This window comes from Haliotis rubra, unplaced genomic scaffold (assembly GCF_003918875.1).
Source record: "Haliotis rubra isolate DU_JTF1 unplaced genomic scaffold, ASM391887v1 Scf96, whole genome shotgun sequence".
NCBI lineage: Eukaryota > Metazoa > Mollusca > Gastropoda > Lepetellida > Haliotidae > Haliotis > Haliotis rubra.
Window position 1 is genome coordinate 1,882,539 of NW_025767701.1, and position 21,613 is coordinate 1,904,151.

At 38.7% G+C, this 21,613-nt stretch overlaps 1 protein-coding gene across 1 annotated transcript in view; it reads left to right on the top strand.

The window, feature by feature from the left end:
* Positions 1-1,038: 1,038 nt before the first annotated feature.
* LOC124265095 overlaps positions 1,039-21,613 on the top strand; it is a 44,948-nt gene continuing 24,373 nt past the window's right edge. The window contains exons 1-6 of the mRNA XM_046699887.1: positions 1,039-1,103; positions 5,463-5,544; positions 12,758-12,856; positions 14,443-14,553; positions 16,920-16,987; positions 17,647-17,775. Coding sequence (XP_046555843.1) covers positions 5,473-5,544; positions 12,758-12,856; positions 14,443-14,553; positions 16,920-16,987; positions 17,647-17,775 — 479 coding nt within the window. The 5' untranslated portion in view covers positions 1,039-1,103; positions 5,463-5,472. The remainder of the gene's footprint in view (positions 1,104-5,462; positions 5,545-12,757; positions 12,857-14,442; positions 14,554-16,919; positions 16,988-17,646; positions 17,776-21,613) is intronic.

Here is a 21,613-nt window from a genome sequence, read left to right on the forward strand (position 1 = left end):
TCCTAAACCAATGCTCCCAATCGCTTACAATAAATCAAACAGATGCGCACTGTGATGTAGATATTCCTCTTAAAATCTCTAGGCCCTAGGTCCAATAGCAAAGGGGAGATAATTCAAAATTAAATCCAAAATTTTATAGTTTGACAGCAAATATCTCAAGAACTAATTGTTCCAACACTTCCAAATCTCATGTACAGATGGACAATCGAATTCCCAACAATTTTGCCTGACGGGTCAAGTCGCTAAAATGTACCGTTTGGCAGTTATTTCTGTTTTCAGTTTTGGCCATGTTTTTCAGCAGTTTTCTGATTAGTTTGCTCCCCAAATGTGCAAATTCTGCACAAAAATGACAGTATGACAGATGAAGTATTTGTGATTTCAGAACACTATAATTGTTTTTACCGTAGACCCAAGAACAACTGAGATACAGCCCTTTAAAGAGGGAACTATTTCTTCTCAGGAACTTCTTAAAAGGTACATCACCCCCCGCGACCCCGCCTGTATTTGAAGATCCTCTCGCCAGTCAAAAACGTTTTCTGACTCCGTTTTGGACGATGATTTCTAGCCCTCAGATACAATAGATAGAACTAAAGCCAAGGAGACCTCATCGTTGCTTGGAACTATATTTTAATATTGTAATCTTAATACGTGTTGTCTTTTGGAGAAAAAATATATATGGATATTGGTAAAGAGAAGACTTCATTTAAACACCAGGGCCTAGATTTTCGAAACTCTCTTAGCGCTAAGATAGTCGTAAGAGCCATACATTAACATTGACTTACGACTATGTTTACGCTAAGAGAGCTTCGAAAATCTCGGCCCAGGTTACAGATCAATAAGCTGATTTTTCCTACAGTCCACCAGCTGTTTATCCAACTCAGAAGGTATTGAAACATTTTGAAATCGCATATTCAATATCGACAATACTTTTTCATGTTGTTTGTAATTCCTTATGTAACAGCTGTGAAAGAAAGATTAAACAACTGAATATGTATGGATCCGCGTGATGAAGATGACTAGTCGCCCGATAGTCAGTCAAGTCCTTATGGTTACAGACCATTTGACAACTTCACATTCACACCAGATTCCAATCCTTGCTACGGGTGAGTACGTGTTACAGTTGTTGTTCTGGTTGTGTATGTTTTAATTCCTGTAGTAGTAGTATATATAAATCCTGTATCTTGCCAATATTTGACTATTGTTCGCATATTTGTGATAACTGTACGTCTGAGCAATCGCGTACATTAGAAAACTTACATCTTGATGCTCTGAGAACTATATGCGGTGTCGTTCGTGGCACAAGTCATAACAAACTTTATAATGAAACCAAATTTCAGTCCTTGCAAGATAGAAGGTACTGCCAGAAGTTAACTTTTTTCTTTAAGATGTACATCAACCGATTCCCAAAATATCTTTGTGACCTGATCCCAAACTACGGTCTATAACTTAAGAAATAACTCTGAAATACAAGGAATCCTTTTTACCTGCCAAAATAAATTTATGGAATGCCCTAACAAATTCCAAAGCGTCATGCAGTTTCACAGTATTTAAAACCTTAATTGCAAAATCCGAAAATAAGATTTACTTTGACCTTAATTATGGCACTTGTGTTTGCCAAATCGTTCACTGCCGCCTCAGGCTCGGATGTAGCGACCTAAACGCCGATAAGTATAACAGACATTTAATAGAAAGCCCATGTTCTTGTGAATATCAGAGTGAAAACGCCCTACACTATTTCCTCACTTGTGGTAACGATACTCAGATAAGATTTAATATGTATTTTTACACTACCGGCTATAACCTGGATACTATTTTGAATGGAAACAAAGAATTTATACTCCTTGTGTTAACCAGTAAATAGTTGAATTTGTCCACGATTATATCATCAAGACACAACGCTTCAAATTTTCTCAGTAAAATAATTAAATTGACCCAACAACTTTCTCATGATTGATTTCTACAATGGCTCGTTAGACACACACAACTGTAACTCTCTAACTTATGACTACTTGGAGAATAGTTGTATTTGATGTAATCTCTATACATTGATATATTTTTAAAAATATTAAATTCATGCAATAGTCAATATCGATGACGTCAAATCCTCCATTTCATGTTGTATTATATGTTGCATGGGAGCGGTGTTAACATAAGCAGTAATGCTTGTTCATCAATCCAAAAATATGTTAAAACCAATTCACGTAGTACTGATCCAGTATCATAGCAAGAAAGGTTCGATGCTTTAAACACTTCTTTATTCTATAGTGATGCGCCGCTTTGGTATAGGTTCTGATACCGTTGTCTCGCAACAGTGAAGTACCTACAGCTCAGTACCGACGTGAATACATTAACAGGGATAAAGTAAAAAATGTAATAGCCTCATAAAGAGTACCTTTTCAGTGACGTGTTGTTTAAATTTCATTACATATATTCCCGAGTTGGTTAGATTCGTCATAATGCTATCTATTACTCTTCAAAAATAAGAAACTTGACATGCTGTTTTGGAGTGCACATAACTGATTCAAACATGGCATCATTGCCAAATTACAGTAAAAGTGTCAAAACATGATGAACCAGAAAGTGTTTGGTAAAACCACAGGGGCTATTAAAGCCACTTGGTTAGAGTAAAATGTCAGTATCTGGTGTGATCAATATCAGCTTGGCAGCGGCGTCCAATAAAATAAAGGAGATACCGAATGCTGTCTTGAGGAATGTTTGGATACTCCTGCTGCAGTGCTTCCTGGCAGTTCTTGTAGTGTCTGAGGAGGTGGATTACGCTGGCACTAGCGTCCTTTAAGAGTAGGTAGATGTTCAATGGCGGACACATCGGGTGATCGAGAAGGCCCTGGTAACATCTGAACGTACTTTCGCTGGAGGAAGTCCTGGCAAATACGCAAGAAGTGAGGTAGAGCACTTTGATGTTTGAAAGATCCACCGTTGAAGTTGTTGAAGGGAACGACGTGACGTTGCGAATTAGCGTCACTATAGCGAACCCCATTCAATGCACCAGACACGTGCAGAAGAGCTGTCCGGTCATTATGGTGGATACCTTTTCGCACCATGACACTTCCACGAGAACATGTATCGACCTGCTGTACACAGTTATCGGCGTAACGTTCGTTCCGACGTCTGTATACACGTGAACGCCCATGAGCAAGTCTGAGAAGAAACCGAGACTCATCTGAGAACAAAATTGTCCTCCATCTTACCCGCAGGCCATCTTACTCGTTGTCTGCACCATTGTAGACGTTCAACCCGGTGACGTTTCGTCAAAACGTTACCTCGAACTGGTCTTCTGGCAAAAAGTCCGGCTTCCCGTAGCCGATTGCGCACTGTCGGAGATTCGGTGCAGTCCAGGGATTTTGGTTGTTGTGGATGTTGCAGTCGTGGTGCGTGAACGAAGGTGTCTCAACTGGATACAGCGATCCTGGGCGACGGTGGTAACTCTTGGTCGACCTGACGTGGGTCTGGTATAGTTGTATCGGGTCCATGGGGTTGAGATGGTCTGCCTGGACACGCCGAAGTGCCTTGCAACCTCATGCTGCGATGCCCCTCCTTGTAAACGGGCGATGGCGTTGTGTTGTTGAGCCCCTGTCAGTCTTTGTCGTTTATAGTGGCTCAAAGCAATGCCTGTGGAGTAGCGATGACGTGGCCTTTTAGAGCCTACAGTCATAAGTTTCAACTCGGGGTGATACACAATTTCATGATGCACGTGTACAAACAGATTTTAATAGATGCACACAGAACTTAGCCTTACGTGAAAAAGGCTTTAATACAAGTTTTATCAGTTTTATACAAAGTTCGAACCATGTCACCCAATGTGTCTTTTTTAATATTTAATACTCAGATTCAACCCATTGCATCTGAAATATGGGGTTTTGAGCGTTTCGATTGTACATGGAGATTTTTTAATGTGGTCGATTCCCTTTGTCTATTAATTCTCAAATATGATGTTTTAGATATTGGTTTAAGATTCAAACTATGCATAAACAATGTCTGCCAAAATTAGTTTACAATATGCTTTTAAATCTGGATTATTTGGGAAAACATACTAGGAGAACTGATATCAGACATTTATTATTTACTCACGGCTTTGGTTTCATATGGTTGTGTCTGACAATTGGCGATGTGAACAGGTTTATTAATTAATTTCGTGTTACATCAATAGGTATGTTTAATAGAAAATCCACCTTAGATTCAACTCATGGTATGAATATTATGGAACCTTTAAAACGTTGCTCCAGCCAGAAAAAAATATTTATCATTAGTTACAACATATGGTTTTGGTTTGTTATCTTGGTGGTGTGTGGTCCTGTGCACAGAGCTCAGGTCACGAATCAGTTGAAGTTAATCAACGTCGAGCTCGGACAATCCTTGGATGGGTGACCGTGTTTGGCAGCCTGACTCCTGAGAGTCGGACTTCAGTCCTGCCCCACAAAGAAACACATGCGATGCATGTGGTCTCACCTTAGGCAAGTGAGTTTCGGTAAATTGCCACTGTTCACCCAGCAGACAATTGAACCTTCTAGCCCCTAACAGGCAGCTTGGGTTATCCGAGATCATAATAATCAGATTTTGATTAAGCGCCGCGAGCAATCACTTGGTGTTTGGTGACTGGGTCTACTCCCATTTGTGAGAACTCCCAGTTGTGAGACTCCCAGTTGTGAGACAGTGGAGTAGGTACTTAGCAAAGAAAACACACCTTACTCCCCAATCTGATAGAATGGATTAACCCCAGCTAATTATGGATTAGCTATTTAACTGAATCTTGTGGAGGTAACTTAATGAAACTCTAAAAGATAAAGTAATTAACCTACTCAGATAAATGGCTTTAAAAAAATAATCATTTTGTGTAGATAATCTGAAAGAGAAATTGATTTACCTACTCAGATTTACGTGTTTGAAATTTCTAGCAATAACTGTTATAACTATAATTAATCCAAATGTTTTTATTAACCTTTGACTGCTCTTTCCGATCACCATTATGGCAGGCTTTCAACAAGTAGAATATATCACCAGTTCACGATAATCTTTTTTCAGTATTTCAGTGTCTATTGAAAACAATAAATGCTTTTCAACGAACAATGTCTTCTGTGTTAATTAACTCATTAATGAACTATGCCTCCTGCGGGTACTCTTCAGCAACAGGGCTGTTCCCACTTTCATCGTAGGGATGGGGAAGCACCACCTGTGTGCACTGAACCATTAATTAATGTGTCTCACAACTGGGAGTTCTCACAAATGGGAGGACACCGGTGACTGCGCTATAGAAGATGACTTATTGTTATTATTATTATCTTTCATTATATTCCTTTATCATTTACTCTCATGTATATGGACCAGAGACACTTTATACAAAAAACACTCTTTTGACTTTGAGAATTTTTTTCTTAATTTCCAGTTATACACGTAGTGGGTAAAATGACTGATACATTGAATCTTATATAACTATCTTGTTGCAGATATACTGAAATGCCACGGAAAGCGACAACCATCCTGATGGTCGGTGTTGTGTTTGCTGGGTTCCTGCTTTTCCAGAATCTGGTGAGGAACTGAACATCTAGGATATGATCAATGTGAACACTCTGCAGGATGTACTGGTAACAGCGAAACCCTGCTTAGCGTGTATTCCTGTGTATATCAGTAAAAGTAAACCCTACTTAGTGTGTATTCCTGTGTGTACCGGTAACAGATAAACCCTACTTAGTGTGTATTCCTCTGTGTACCGGTAACAGCAAAATCTTTCCTAGTGTGTATTCCTGTCAGTGTGTACCTGTAACAGTTAAACCCTGCTTAGTGTGTATTCCTGTGTGTACCGGTAACAGATAAACCCTACTTAGTGTGTTTTCCTCTGTATACTGGTAACAGCAAAATCTTTCCTAGTGTGTATTCCTGTCAGTGTGTACCTGTAACAGTTAAACCCTGCTTAGTGTGTATTCCTGTATGTACCGGTAACAGATAAACCCTACTTAGTGTGTTTTCCTCTGTATACTGGTAACAGCAAAATCTTTCCTAGTGTGTATTCCTGTCAGTGTGTACCTGTAACAGTTAAACCCTGCTTAGTGTGTATTCCTGTATGTACCGGTAACAGATAAAACCCTACTTAGTGTGTTTTCCTCTGTATACTGGTAACAGCAAAATCTTTCCTAGTGTGTATTCCTGTCAGTGTGTACCTGTAACAGTTAAACCCTGCTTAGTGTGTATTCCTGTGTGTACCGGTAACAGATAAACCCTACTTAGTGTGTTTTCCTCTGTATACTGGTAACAGCAAAATCTTTCCTAGTGTGTATTCCTGTCAGTGTGTACCTGTAACAGTTAAACCCTGCTTAGTGTGTACCGGTAACAGATCCTACTTAGTGTGTTTTCCTGTACCGGTAACAGCAAAATCTTTCCTAGTGTGTATTCCTGTCAGTGTGTACCTGTAACAGGCTTAGTGTGTATTCCTGTGTGTACCGGTAACAGATAAACCCTACTTAGTGTGTTTTCCTCTGTATACCGGTAACAGCAAAATCTTACCTAGTGTGTATTCCTGTCAGTATGTACCTGTAACAGTTAAACCCTACTTAGTGTGTATTCCTGTGTGTACTGGTAACAGATAAACCCCACTTAGTGTGTATTCCTGTCAGTGTGTACCGTTAACAGATAAACCCTACTTCGTGTGTATTCCTGTCAGTGTGAACCGGCAACAGCTAAAAACCTACTTAGTGTGTATTCCTGTCAGTGTGTATCGGTAACAGCGAAACCCTACTAAGAGACTGTTCCTGTCAGTGTGTACCGGTAGCAGATAAACCCTACTTAGTGTGTATTCCTGTCAGTGTGTACCGGTAACAGATAAACCCTACTTAGTGTGTATTCCTGTCAGTGTGTACCAGTAACAGATAAACCCTACTTAGTGTGTATTCCTGTCAGTGTGTACCTGGAACAGATAAAACCTACTTAGTGTGTATTCCTTGTCAGTGTGTCGGTGAAACCCTACTAAGAGACTGTTCCTGTCAGTGTGTACCGGTAACAGATAAACCCTACTTAGTGTGTATTCCTGTCAGTGTGTACCGGTAACAGATAAACCCTACTTAGTGTGTATTCCTGTCAGTGTGTACCTGGAACAGATAAACCCTACTTAGTGTGTATTCCTGTCAGTGTGTACCTGGAACAGATAAAACCTACTTAGTGTGTATTCCTGTCAGTGTGTACCTGGAACAGTATAAACACCTACTTAGTGTGTATTCCTGTCAGTGTGTACTGGTAACAGTTAAACACTACTTAGTGTGTATTCCCGTGAGTGTGTACAGGTAACAGTTAAACCCCAGTTAGTGTGTATTCCTGTCAGTGTGTACCGGTAACAGATAAACCCTCCTTATTGTGTATTCCTGTCAGTTTGTACTGGTAGCAGTTAAACCCTATTTAGTGTGTATTCCTGTGAATGTGTACCGGTAACAGATAAACCCTACCTAGTGTGTAATCCTGTGAGTGTGTACCGGTAACAGATAAACCCCACTTAGTGTGTATTCCTGTCAGTGTGTACCGGTAACAAACGAACCCTACTTAGTGTGTATCCCTGTCAGTTTGTACTGGTAACAGTTAAACCATACTTCACATCTAGTGGTTCTTAGTCAGATATTTTCTTCACTATGAAATCTTGTTTTGCAATATGATCTATACTTTTGTTCTTCGGTGAGGAGAAAACACTGAAGTTCAACATTTTCTAAAAATTGTTGGCGGGTCCATATTTTCAAAACAATTACTAGTCAAGTGTCCCAATGCAAGGCTCGATTTAGCATTTAGAAATTGCACTGGTGCAACCTAAAACTGCAAAGTGCAAACACATATTTATACATACTTGTACACGGTGTATGTTCACAGACTCCATCGAGGAGTGTGTGAGGCAGTGAGTTAAAATTACAAGTCACATCGGCATTATTTTAGCCATATCGTGACTAAGAAAGTTGTAAAGTTATAAATGAATAAAAACAAACTAATATAATATACTTACCTGTCTACAAAGGACAGTAAAACAGCTAGGTTATCACAGGAATAAAGTTAAGACTAGTAATTAAATCTAACATATTTTAACTACAAATGACAATACAATATAAAAACAGGCTATATATCGAAACAACTGAAGGTAGATCACCATACTAGGCCCCACTGGGACTTACAGTACATTTGCTTCCTGCATGGGCCTACTCCATCGAGGAAACAGAATCACGAGGAACTGGTTTGGTTTTTGTCTGGAGCATCAAGGTCATCACCAAACAGGTTTCGTTTCCCTGAATCGAACCCTGCAATAATTGATTTTTTGTTGTCCTGATTTCAATTTGGATTTTATGTTTCCATGTATATGTAAACAAACACTTACAGACCTTTAACGAAAGAGTGTTTAAGGTTTGACATTTCTAAATTCGAAGGAGACTGTTCTTGTTATTTCATGTTTTATGATGGCAGAGGCAATCTTATATACTATAGGTAATAGGAGCATATTACTATCATACACCAGCAAACAGCAACAATCTTGAAAGTTCTGCAGACTAATTACATATCATATCATTGCTCAGAAACCCAGAAAAGATACCTAAGTAAGATACTTTCCATTTAATTTAACAGAAAATAGTCTACACATATGTCCTGTTGAATTTTATCAAATGATAACATTTTCTGATAAATATGTTGCTACCTTAGCAATATATCTGACCCTAGATATTTGTTACTAAAAATGATTCACAAAACAAAGATCTTCTGTTGATAGTTCATCACATCTGTATTTGAGGTTTATCTGAGAAAGATATTGTATGGAAACAAAACACATAAACATTATAAAACATCTGTCCATATATTTTCTGGTATAGGTATATGAGACAATTATGGCAAATATACTGAACAGCAAAAGAAACGCAAGTCTGGCTTTTTGTCAAGTTTTTGAATAGAAGACAACCCAAATTATGTCTAATGATTTATTCTATAGAAAACACTGTCAATGTAACAGCTAAAAGTTGCTGTTGACATTGAATTGCAATAAGTTCAAATTGATCACAGGCCGTCAAATGGAGATACCCCTGAACGCGAAAAGTGACAGTCTCTTTAGTAGCGCGTATAGCCACCTAGAGCGTGCACACAAGCCGTGCAACGTGGCCTCGTTGAGTTCACTAGAGTCTGAAAGAATGCCTGATGCAACTGGCTCCGCTCAAACACCAATCTCTATTCCAATTGTGCAAGTGTGAGTGGCTGTCTACCTGCAGCAATCCTCCGTTCAATGTCGTCCCAGAATGTTCAATGGGAGCCATATCCGGGGAAAGAGACGTTAATGTTGTTCTGAGCTAGATAATCCATCGACACCCTTGCTGTGTGAGGCCTGCAAACGTCGCTGGCGTTGTTGACGTGCCAAAATTGGCACCACATATGGCCTTCGGCAGTGGATTCCAGCAGCCCGAAGACGACGCCTAATCGTATCGCTGGACACTGCTCCCCTTGACACAAGGCTGTTACTGTTGCTGCTTGAGTTCGGTTCCTTAGATGAGTGACCCCGATGAACCGATCTTGCGCATGAGTTGTCACTCGTTGCTGTCCGGTACGGGGACGATCAGCAGCAACCCGCAGCGACGATTGAACAAGTCGTGTAATGGTGGTAAGATGACAGCCCAATTGTCTAGCTACAGCGGTTGCAGTGCTACCTCCGTGTAACTTTCCAATGGCCATTCCCCTCTGCTCAGTCGTTAGTCTAGGAATCGTTTGTGTGGCGTGTACACCTCCTAGCGTCAATACTGAACTGTTGTTTGACACAAACCTTTATAAAGGATGCTTTTCATCCATAACCGTCGATGCACGTGCTAAACTTATGGTTTTGCTGCACTGTTGGTGTGTTTGTGCGAATGTTTCGTATGGACGTCAAATTGCATGACATCATCTAATCTGGGATCATTACGTCACTTTACCATGAACGTTCCATAAACATGAACGGTTACCTTCATGAGATTTCATTTTTTCGAAACTTGCGTTTCTTTTGCTGTTAAGTATAGTTATTTTTCCACACCACTGATATTCAGACGAAAGATAGTAATTGAACATTGGTTAGTTAAACTTTGCTAATTCATTGATAGATTCTTTACCCGTGACCATTTTGGGAGAGTAAAATACTAGTAATATTATTGATAACAAGTCACACATGTAAGTATCTGAAATGTTGAAAACTGGAAACAGCTGTCAAACATTAAACATTGACAAATCGTCAATATTCAGCAAGGAGGTTTTATTTGTTGCATAAATATATGTCATTCAAACTGTTCTAAAGTGAGACACATAATGTAATATGAAAGCACAGTTGATTAAATCATCCCTAATCTCATGGGAAACTGTAATTGATGCTATATTAGAGTATATATTATAATATATACACCATACAATTCCTAATATTTCATTACAATAAGAACAGCATGAATGTTATTTTGAAACACATTTTTTGTCACGCCCATTAACGCGAACCACTCATTAACATGCCTCGCAATTTCGTGTTTCTTATCTGCATATTCAGTGCAGAGTCAAGTTATGGTCCTAATATCAACAAAAGTTCAAATAAAACATCCTCAGAAAATTGCATGTGGAATGTTTATCAACTACTGTTACCGGGTAACGCGAACATACCATGCCAAACAAGTTCTCTGATATCCAAATTATGTGGCTAGAAACAAAATGTCCTTTCCAAGTAACTATAATTAATATTACTAAATAGTGTTTTGGGTTTGACGTAGCGTGTCATGTTTGTTTTTTCGTACGTGTACCAGGATGCAACACCAGTTTTATGTGGGTTAGTGTCGGGAAGAAAAAAACATAAGGCTTAACAATTAGGACTGGTGAATATGTATTATTATCTGCAATGTTCGTGACATGACACGTTGGAATACACCTAATAGTGTCATTTGAATAAATGATGTGATGACATCGAAAATACAATTTCTTTACGACGAACATTTTCGAATTTAATTTTTCAGAAAAGTTATTTAATTTGTCGTCGTCTTGATATTTGCCGATACAATCATTTGAATTTTACACTCAGTTTAATACGTGAGGTGAGGTGAAAGTGGGTTTAACTTCGTGCTTGAGAATATTTCGCTCACATGACGACGTGCATGCGTGTGTATGTGTATGTGCGGCTGCTTGTACTAGCCCAGACTGAAGCTGGTCTTATAGTGCTTGCCCGCTGAGATACCATGCCACAGTGAAGCATGACTCAGACACATTATACTGACTCCGAGCCGACCAGTCCTTGTTGTACCCATTAATGCCGAGCGCCAGGCAGGGACCACAGCAAGTACCATATTTTAACGTATGACGTATGACGTTGGTATGACGCGATCGGGGATCGAACCCGCTCTCCGGGCAGACGCTCTAACCACTACCACGGAGGCGGTCCAGTTAAATACGTGATCGCGGAGATAAGAATATTAAAATCGATGATTTAACCATGTATACAGGTTCCCAACATGAAAGGCACTCCAGCGTCAATCAAGCAATTCAGGAAAATTTAAGAAAAATTACATTATGAGGTCTTCAGATGAAAGTCTGCAAGACCTATTGTTATTATCTGAATATTATTTTTAATTGTATTCTTTGCACAAATTTTGCGGAAGCTCTCCTAAACTAAGTTCTGGGTCGATTTTAATGAAACTTTCAAATTATAGTCTGTATGCTGAAATTGAGTTAAAACGAATTCCAACTTCCAGCTTCCGGTAAGGGCAGATAACCCTAAATGTCAGAACCTTTAAACCTCAATATTTCACAAACTGTAAGAGTTACATTAATCAAATGTTCACTAGATGTAGACAACATCCTCCTGCGTCGATTCAACGCATAGCGAAAGTGATAGATTTTCCGCCATTTTGAAAATAAAATAAAATTTTCGTCGATTTTCATGTTTTGACGGTGTCGGTGTACAACGTCATCGTATCCCAATTGCGTAGATCGATGCTCATGCTGTTGATCACTGGATTGTCTGGCCCAGACTTGACTATTTACAGTCTACTGCCATATAGGCAGTGACACTAACTAAACTTAGTCTAACAAACTTTAACACTGAAGCCCTATACAAACAGTGTCTTCATCTCATGCGTAAACTGATATCTTTTAATGTTAACCCATCTGTGATGTCATCTTTTTATGTAGCATTTATTCTGAGTATTTTAACATTTTTCCTCCATTGTTGGTACGGGTCTCTCTCAGTTCATCTCAAATCTAAAATTGACAAAATTGTTAACACTGCAAGTAAAATCGCTGGAGTCAGATTTGAATGTTTATCATCAATATATGAGCGGCAAATCGTCAATCAAGCTGTCAAAATCATATCTGACCGTACTCACTACTTAAATTCGGAATACAACCTCCTCCCTTCAGGCCGCCGCTACAAAGTTCAAATTGTGAAAACAAAGAGAGCCCGTACATCTTTTATTCCAAGTACCATATCTCTCTTAAACAAATGTGAAGATACCTAAATCAAAGAATTTATGTGGATATGTTTGGTATCTCTCTAATGTGTCAGTGGCTCTGCTGATGTAACTCTGATGTATTATTCTATTCTATTCTATTCTATTCTATTCTATTCTATTCTATTCTATTCTATTCTATTCTATTCTATTCTATTCTATTCTATTCTATAGCTGGCATATTGCTGAGTGCGGCGTTGAACAACCAGCCAGCATACATCACCTTATACATCCATATACGCAAAACAAAAGTCGATTCTTAATAAAACTCCGGTTGTTTGTACCTGTAGGTGAGACGCTCAGTGAATGGCAATGTCCACCAGATGGTTAAGACAATAAAGAAGGAGGGCAGCGTTCCTCTCAGAAGCAGTTTAAACAAGGCCATACAGGTAAGCAACAGCTGAACACGACGATTCCAAGTTTGTGTCGCTTAGGGTATGAGTGGGTGGGATAGTTTGGTTAATGGGATTTTCTAATGCATACTTGCATCATAGGTTTAGAGGACAAGCCCAAAGTGTGGCAGTTTTAAAAATTGTACTGTTTCCTGATACAGATACGATAACATATCTTGGAGTCGATCTCATAATCTTAGTTGTCTGGTGTGCTTTAGGTGAAGTAAGGGTCGAAGTGGTGTATTGGGCAAAGGAACGCAACCCACGGTAAACAGGTTGCCCTATTCGGTCGCCTCTTACGACCAAAAATGGGGTCCTGTGGACCAATTCTGTCACGGGTCCACACGGGGGAAGAGCAATTAGCGTTTCCAAGCACTCATCACGAGGCGGTTGCCCTTCATCAGTGCCACATGTGTCCTGTATGACACTGAATTGTCTTTTCACTTCAAATAATATCAAACGTAATAATATCAAACAAATTGCAGGGCGTGCTTGTTTCTTTTCAAAAAATCTAATCCAGTTCATTATAAATCGAAGGAACATATCCGCAGAGTATCATTACATATCGTAGAGGGATTATGTTTTATTAGTTGTGTGCAGCTGGGACAGGATCGATGGTATAAGAACATAATGTTATTTTGTCGGTGTAAGGCGTCCAGCCGTGCAGCCTGGACAGGTTCTCTCATTAAAACGCTTGCTGAAGACCCGCCTGTTTTCAACTCATTACAACTAACCATATTTCCCTCCCTTTACATATGTATATTACTGTAACATGCCAGCGCTTTGAGCATGTGCTTTGCACATGGAGAAGGCGCGTTACAAATGTACATTTATTATCATTGTTATTATTATTATGTCATTTTAACATAACACCAGTGTGCCTGTATTAGTTGTGTGGCTTTTGTGTTCAGTCGTGTTCGTGTAAAAGTTTAATTAATTTTAAAGTTTAATTAATTGAAAGAATGATTATTTCAGAAGTTGTCTTCTGCAACCATCTATCAATAATCGAGTTTAAACCAGACAATCCAGGGATCAACACCATGAACATCGACCTTCGCAGCTGGGATACGATGACATGTGTCAACCCAGTCAGCAAGCCTGACCACCTGATCGCGTTAGTCGCCTCTTACAGCAGGCATGGGTTACTGAAGATCAATTTCTAACCCGGATCTTTACGTGTGAAAATGTAAAGCCAAATCTTTCCCTTCGTCCCATTTATACCAAGTTATCCTTTAAACGGGGATGTCTTTCATCATCTTGCGTCACACATTAATGTCGTTTTCTGATTGGCTGGGCGCTCTTCTATTATTTTCAATGTACCCAACTTACAAGCGAGTAACACTCTAATTATTTTTTCTTGTCTTGTCGTCTGGTACTCCATACTATTATCCGATAACCGTGCTTTAAACAGTTCAAAATTACCATTGAGGTGCTCACTGGGCCCATGGGCTGATGTACCCTCGATGTTTCTTTATGTTCCCATTCGGGCTAGAGGAACATAAACGTATAGTGTCTGGTCAAGTGGATCTCATTCCGAAAACGTAGATATTGTGAAATAGTACAAAATTGCATATGTATTTCAGCTTCAAAAAACGGGATCGCTGGAAGCTGCCTTGCCAGAAGGTCATAGGAGTGTTGCCAATGTTGACGAAAATGACGATTCTCCTCTAAAAACTATTCGCAAAGAAGGACACGTAAGTGTACTATGAATATATCACTACATGTATTATTATACCCCTCTACGAAGTAACGGGGATACATAGTGTTCATTCAGCTGTCGTTCCGTTCTTCGGTCCCTTTGTCTTTCCGTCCCAGAACTTTGTCTGGAGCATATTTCTGGAAGTGTACATGCAAGGTTCACCAAACTGAACACACATCTTAATCATTACCCACATATGTGCTTCTTGCAAGTTTAAAGTTTATCAGAATTTGATTTGTTGCTGTTTTCATGGATACGTGCTAGGTTCAATTGATAAATGTAATCAGTAAATGGCAAAACTATTATCTGACATGTTTATATCAGGGTAGAGATTGCGATCTGGGAGATTCTACAAGTAAAGATTGCAATCGGAGTCACTACTGGTAGAAACTCTGATTACCTAAAATAACATATACAATCACAGTCTCTACCAGTAGAAGCTCCAATCTCATCCGACTAGTAGAGATTGCAATTCTACCCTTAAGCAACTTCAAACAAATAAAGTGAATATTTAGAAAAAAAAATATGCTCATATATTTTAGAAGAAAATTCATTAAAATGTATATTTGATTTGCCAAAATAGCATTACATTACAAATATTTTATGTGATATTTCTTCAAATAGCTTTAGAAATTATCATTCAACCACAAACAGTTTCATAAGACTGCTATCATTAATATACGTAACATATATTAAGTGATTGAGTGGTTTAGTATGAATAATAGATGTTTTACTGTTTTCCTTTCCCACTTCCATGTGTTACATTTCACTTTTGTTATTTCATGATTTTCTGTCGTGATCGTTGGCCTTTTATAGGCTGATATGAACAGACTTGGCTTTGGATTGTATATTGTGCCACTTGTTCTCCACCTCTTCCACAGATCTTGTTACGTCTAGAAAACCATGAAACTTATGATGAATATATACTGGTATTTATGACAACAAATATACTCAACACTGTCTTACTGACTGACTGACTGACTGACTGAGTTTGGTTTTACGCCGCTTTTAGCAATATTCCAGCAACATCACGGCGGGGGACACCAGAAATGGGCCTCACACAATGTACCCATGTGGGGATTCGAACCCGGGTCTTCGGCGTGACGAGCCAACGCTTTAACCACTAGGCTACCCCACCGCCCCCAACACTGTATACACTCTTAGTTGTAATTATTGTATTATTTAGTCATAACCCTGGATACAAACAATTCATGAATAAAGAATGTAATTACTTTACTATACAATTACTATCTACTGTTTTGAGTGAAAACCGATGGACTTTGTTGCAGATAAATTACGCATCATAATTCAACATTTCCGAATGAAGACACAATGATTACAATGATAGAAACTACAACTGGCCAGAAAAAGTATGCTTTAATATATTGAAAAGATAGAAACATCAATACAACAAGAATCAATTACATAAGAAATGAACATTTTATAATTATTTGAAATTAGTGTATGGAAATGTACATCAATAGTGTGAATGTGTGAGCGTCGACGACAGGGGACAATTCATTTGAAACTTATGACAAACTGATGTCTTTCAACAGTAAATTTGATTTTTATAAACACAATGCTGAAATATTCTCGAAAGTACTTGGCTAAAGAAATGCATTAATAATCGACATTCTAACCTGCTTCAATAAATTCATTAATACATTCTGTTATAATTCAGTTATTTGGTTACTGAAACATTTTTTTATAAAATAAACGTCACTCACTTTGGAAGGTGGAACTGATTTGAGAGCATATGTCTGTCCTTTTTCTCTTTCGCCTAGTAAGATGCTCTTGTTTTGCGCCACAAGGCGGGTTAGAAGCAAATTCTGTTCCTTCGTGCAGTTCGATTGTGTTTATATTTTTTCGTCGGAGGTTCCATTTTGCTGTCGTCTGCCTTAAATGTTTTCCTATCTTTTCGACTGAAGAGTTCGCTTCCGTTACTAAAATTAGACTTCGGGATTCCGAAACGTTTCCGCAAGATTTTTTTCTTAGTGTAGGTTAAGAAAGAAACTTAAAAATTCTCAAAGAAACTTAAGTGAAAACCTACGAAAATTCGTAGCCTTCTGTATACCGCCCCTGATGTTTAGTGATCTTCGTCATCACATTTTTTTAAAGAGGAAATCATTTGACTTTCTGGCTATAAATAGATGCACAATTGCTGATGCGGTTTTAAGATACATTTACTCATTCACCCCCAAAACACACTATCATTTTAACCGCAAGATCCAACATACACAGCTCTTTGTCACAATCAACTTTCATACTAAACACCAAACCCTCCAGAACTTAGTGCTGATTTTGGACACAAGATAGGAACCATGTCGTGTTTGATTACATTCATGTTTTGGACATGTTTAGGTTGTCCTTCCGTCTAAGGATGAGATTGAGAGAATGTCAACCGAGGAAGCCTTTCGAACATATCACAGGTATGTTTAACAGTTCGTGAGATGCATGTTCTTAATATTTTATGATGTGTTGCCTCTTAACCACTTATACCTAAACCACGCCGAAGGCCCGGGTTCGATTCCCCACATGGGCACAATGTGTTAAGCCCATTTCTGGTGTCCCCCGCCGTGATATTGCTGGAATATTGCTAAAAGCGGCGTAAAACTAAACTCAGTCAGTCACTTATACCTAAACCCGTGAAGATCCGGAAAAGAATTTGTCTTGGTAACCCCTGCTTGTCGTAAGAGACGACTAACGGGATCGGCAGGTCATTTTCGCTGACTTGATTGACGCGTGTCATCGTATCCCCATTGTGTAGATTGATGCTCATGCAGCTGATCACTGGATTGTCTGGTCCTGACTAGATTATTTACAGACCGCCGCCATATAGCTGGAATATTGCTGAGTGCGGCGTAAAACAAGACCAAACCAAACCAAACAACTTTTACCTAAACATGGCGAACACAACAGAATGGGAAATACACTCGTGAAGTATAGGTGTGTACGTGCAATAACCCTAACCCTGTTGCCATAACTACTGAGTATCTGTATGTTCGAAATAAGTAATATCTCAAATGCTCATGCGTTAATGTATATTCCTGTAGTGTATATAAACTATTGCCTTATTCATTTTCTATAGTTACCTTGACAACGTCGACTCGATATGCAACCGGAAGCTGCGGATGGGAAAGATAGGTGACGGAGGATGGGAGATATGCGACGATAAGCAGTACCGTCCTGTAAAACCTTGTATTGTTTACTCATTTGGGTAAGCTGATCTCTGGAACCTTGTATTTTGTACTCCTTTGGGTGAGCTGATCTCTGGCAACGATAAGCAGTACCGTCCAGTAAAACATTGCATTGTGTTCTCCTTTGGATGAGCTGATATCTGGCAACGATAAGCAGTACCGTCCAGTAAAACATGGCATGTGCAAAGCTGATCTTGATAAGCAGTTGTGTATTGTCTCCTTTGGATGAGCTGATCTCTGGCGATGATAAGCAGTACCGTCCAGTAAAACATTGTATTGTGCACTCCTTTGGGTGAGCTTATCTCTGGCGACGATAAGCAGTACCGTTCTGTAAAACTGTAAAAGCTGATCCTTGGTGACGATAAGCAATGTACCGTCCAGTAAAACACTGTATTGTGTTCTCCTTTGGGTGAGCTGATCTCTGGCGACGATAAGCAGTACCGTCCAGTAAAACATTGTATTGTGTTCTCCTTTGGGTGAGCTGATCTCTGGCGACGATAAGCAGTACCGTCCAGTAAAACATTGTATTGTGTACTCCTTTCGGTGAGCTGATCTCTGGCGACGATAAGCAGTACCGTCCAGTATACTCCTTTGGGTGAGCTGATCTCTCGACGATAAGCAGTACCGTCCAGTAAAACATTGTATTGTGTTCTCCTTTGGGTGAGCTGATCTCTGGAGACGATAAGCAGTACCGTCCAGTAAAACATTGTATTGTGTACTCCTTTGGGTGAGCTGATCTCTGGCGACGATAAGCAGTACCGTCCAGTAAAACATTGTATTGTGTTCTCCTTTGGGTGAGCTGATCTCTGGTGGTTTGTGTCTTGTTCCTGGTATAACACGGAGATGTGTAAATAATCGAGTCTGGACCAGAAATCCACTTCTTGAAGTCATGAGAATCGAACTGGGCAATGGGGATACGTTGACGTGGATCAAACAGGTCATCGCGGTTGAAACCCGATCCCTCTAGTCTCCTCTTGGGTTGCCGAAGACGAGTGCTATCCCGCGTCATATTGCTGTCGTAAAAATCGTAGATCTGTGATGGTGTCAACATTTATTGTAATCTGACCTGCTTTGGAAGAGTTGTAGAGAAATCAGTCATGTTATGGGGCCTTCTAGAACGTATTTAGACTTAATGGACGTGTCTCTCACTTTCCACATTACATCAAGACAAACGGTTGTCTGAAGATTGCGTTTTTCACCTGGAATGTCAAGTTCAGGCCTCGTTTCGAAGCTGGAATACTGTTGCTATGTGAATACTATCATCACGGTGGATCACTGAATGTTTTATGTAAACGCACGCTTGTCTATGTATCATTTATGTTATGATACTAAGTTCCACAACCCACGGGCATTCTAATTTGTATTTCTGCTGAAAAGATTTAATTTTGATATTTTTATTACACTGCAGGTTTGCTGGAGACATGCCAACTTGGAGAATTAAAAGTGATAGACAAATTAAATATGACGTTCATTGGATGCTAGTATATGAAATATATCATATTATTGTCACTGTTCCAGGATAAGTGCTTGCTCTTCAGTGGAAAGAACAGGGGCACGACTAAGAAAAAATGGAATGATTATAAGTGGTATCAGAAGTGTGTATTGTGTGTGTGCTTACATGTGCATGCCATTGTAGGTTGTGGTAAATTCAGTTCTGTTGTTTTGATGTATAATAACAACATTATTTAAGCAAAAGGACAAACAATTACTAGTATTTGAAAACATAAAAATAAGTTTTTTTATTTACAATGTGAATTGGATATCATCAGGAAATAGCGCTAATTTTCACATGATTAATTTACAGATCTCAAAGGTGAAAGAAAAGCCATGGATGTCAAGAAAGAATCATCAAAACCGGAGGTGGTCCAGCTCAATTTACCTCTGACTGATCTGGAATTTAAAGTAATAATTAAAGTTTTAATTTCATTTTGACAATGTTAATTCCAGGGATGATACAGGATATAAGGGGCTATAGGTAAAGTGTTCTCTCATAACTACCATCACCACCACTCTCCCTGCAGGGTTACAACATTATATTCACATCTGTTGATTTATTTCTTCCTAGTACACACATATTGAAATATAAATATTTATATGTTTTTGGTTTGTATCACTGATTCCACAGTGCCAGCAATTGAAGGGATTGGAGTCTGAGGTTGATGGTAAGAAAGTGAGTGTTTTTTTCTCAATCAATGTCAGAATATGTTCCAAATCGTTAAACAATCTTTAAGCTGATTGAATATTTTCAAATCATTTCCCTCTGTTGCATTGTGTATTTATTTTCAAATAATTATTACTGATAGTCATACTGAATATTGGCAAGCGTCCTGACATTACATAGATGATTAGGTGGCAAATAAACATAAATCTTTCAGTTTTCAACACACTTGACATGAGTCAGTGATAGTGGCCTATCACAGAAGACTACTTTGATTCGGACTTCACCAGCGATGACGGAGGAAAAGCAACGAAACACCACGGTATGCTTAATCAATAATGTATTTTAAAAGTTAAGGCATGTTTAAAGTTAAATTTGCTCATCAAGTCAGTTAGTCACAACTTTAACAATGTCATATATATGTACTTACAATGTGTATTGACCAGAACTTTAAAGTCCTTTAATTCCTTGCAGGTCCTATATCAATGTATGGAACCATCCAGTGGTGATGAGGCTACCTCTATGGCTGAACCTGACGGGAAACAGCAGATCAGCCAAGTCATAATTCAGCCTCAAATGGTAAAAAATGATAAAATAAACAATTGGAGTGTTGTTTAAATTCTACTGTTTCTGTAGGATATTAATATGATGTTACATTAGATTCGTTTAATAGTTATATTAGGCATTTTAATATTTATTTTAAAACAGATGTATTTTCCGGGATGTTACAGATAAAAGGACCTAAAAGTTGAACAGGGGCAGGCATGAAGAAATCTGGTATGAAAATTGATTAAATATGTTGCATGAAATATTATTTTAATCATGCCATTTTGGAAACTATTTTTGCTATCCATATCATCATGGAATAAAATCTTCAATGATATCAAATAATAAATACAATGTGTTTACAAATACTTTTCAAGGCCTCTACAATTTGATTTCTTTTTCATACTTTTTTTTTATCAGAATGAAATCATAGCATGTTGATCAATGAGCAAATAACATGGAAGTCACTGGTAATGTAATATAAATTGAATTTTATAACATTTGTGCAGAAAACCAAAAGCACCAGCCTGAATGTAAGTACCTCCATCATGGAATGGAGACTGCACCAGCGGATACAATCAAAAGAGGCGATTGAGGTGCAGAAAGAGAGATGGTTACAAAATATCGGAAGACCATCTCACTTTAAGAGCGAGAGAAAGGGCTTGATCTGGAGAAATCAAAGTTTCAACTTAGAAGCAACATGCTGATGAATCCAGGCAACAAATCTCCCCATACTCTTACCACAGTTATCAATTTATGTGTTCTTCCTAACCATGATAACATCCCAAGTATACTCACCTGTGTTTAAAATTAAAATATTCTTACGAATTTTGTTTGTTATCTATTTTGGTTATCTGCAAATGCATGTTTCATCCTATATATTTACTGTAATAAACATTATTACATTTAATCGGCTTCCTATGGCTACTGTGTTTTTGTTTTGCTTACACACTCTCTGCAATCAAGCTTCATCCTTGTTGAACATCCATCCTGGCTAGAGACAAGGACAGTTTTCCCAATTAACGCCGATCAACTTCCGTGTCGAGGTATCCACTGGTGGTGGTGCAATATTTTTGTCTATGCAGAAGTTGTACTTGCAGCAGAAAGCAGCCATGATTACAGGCCACACACATCTACTATGTGAAGCTGAACCA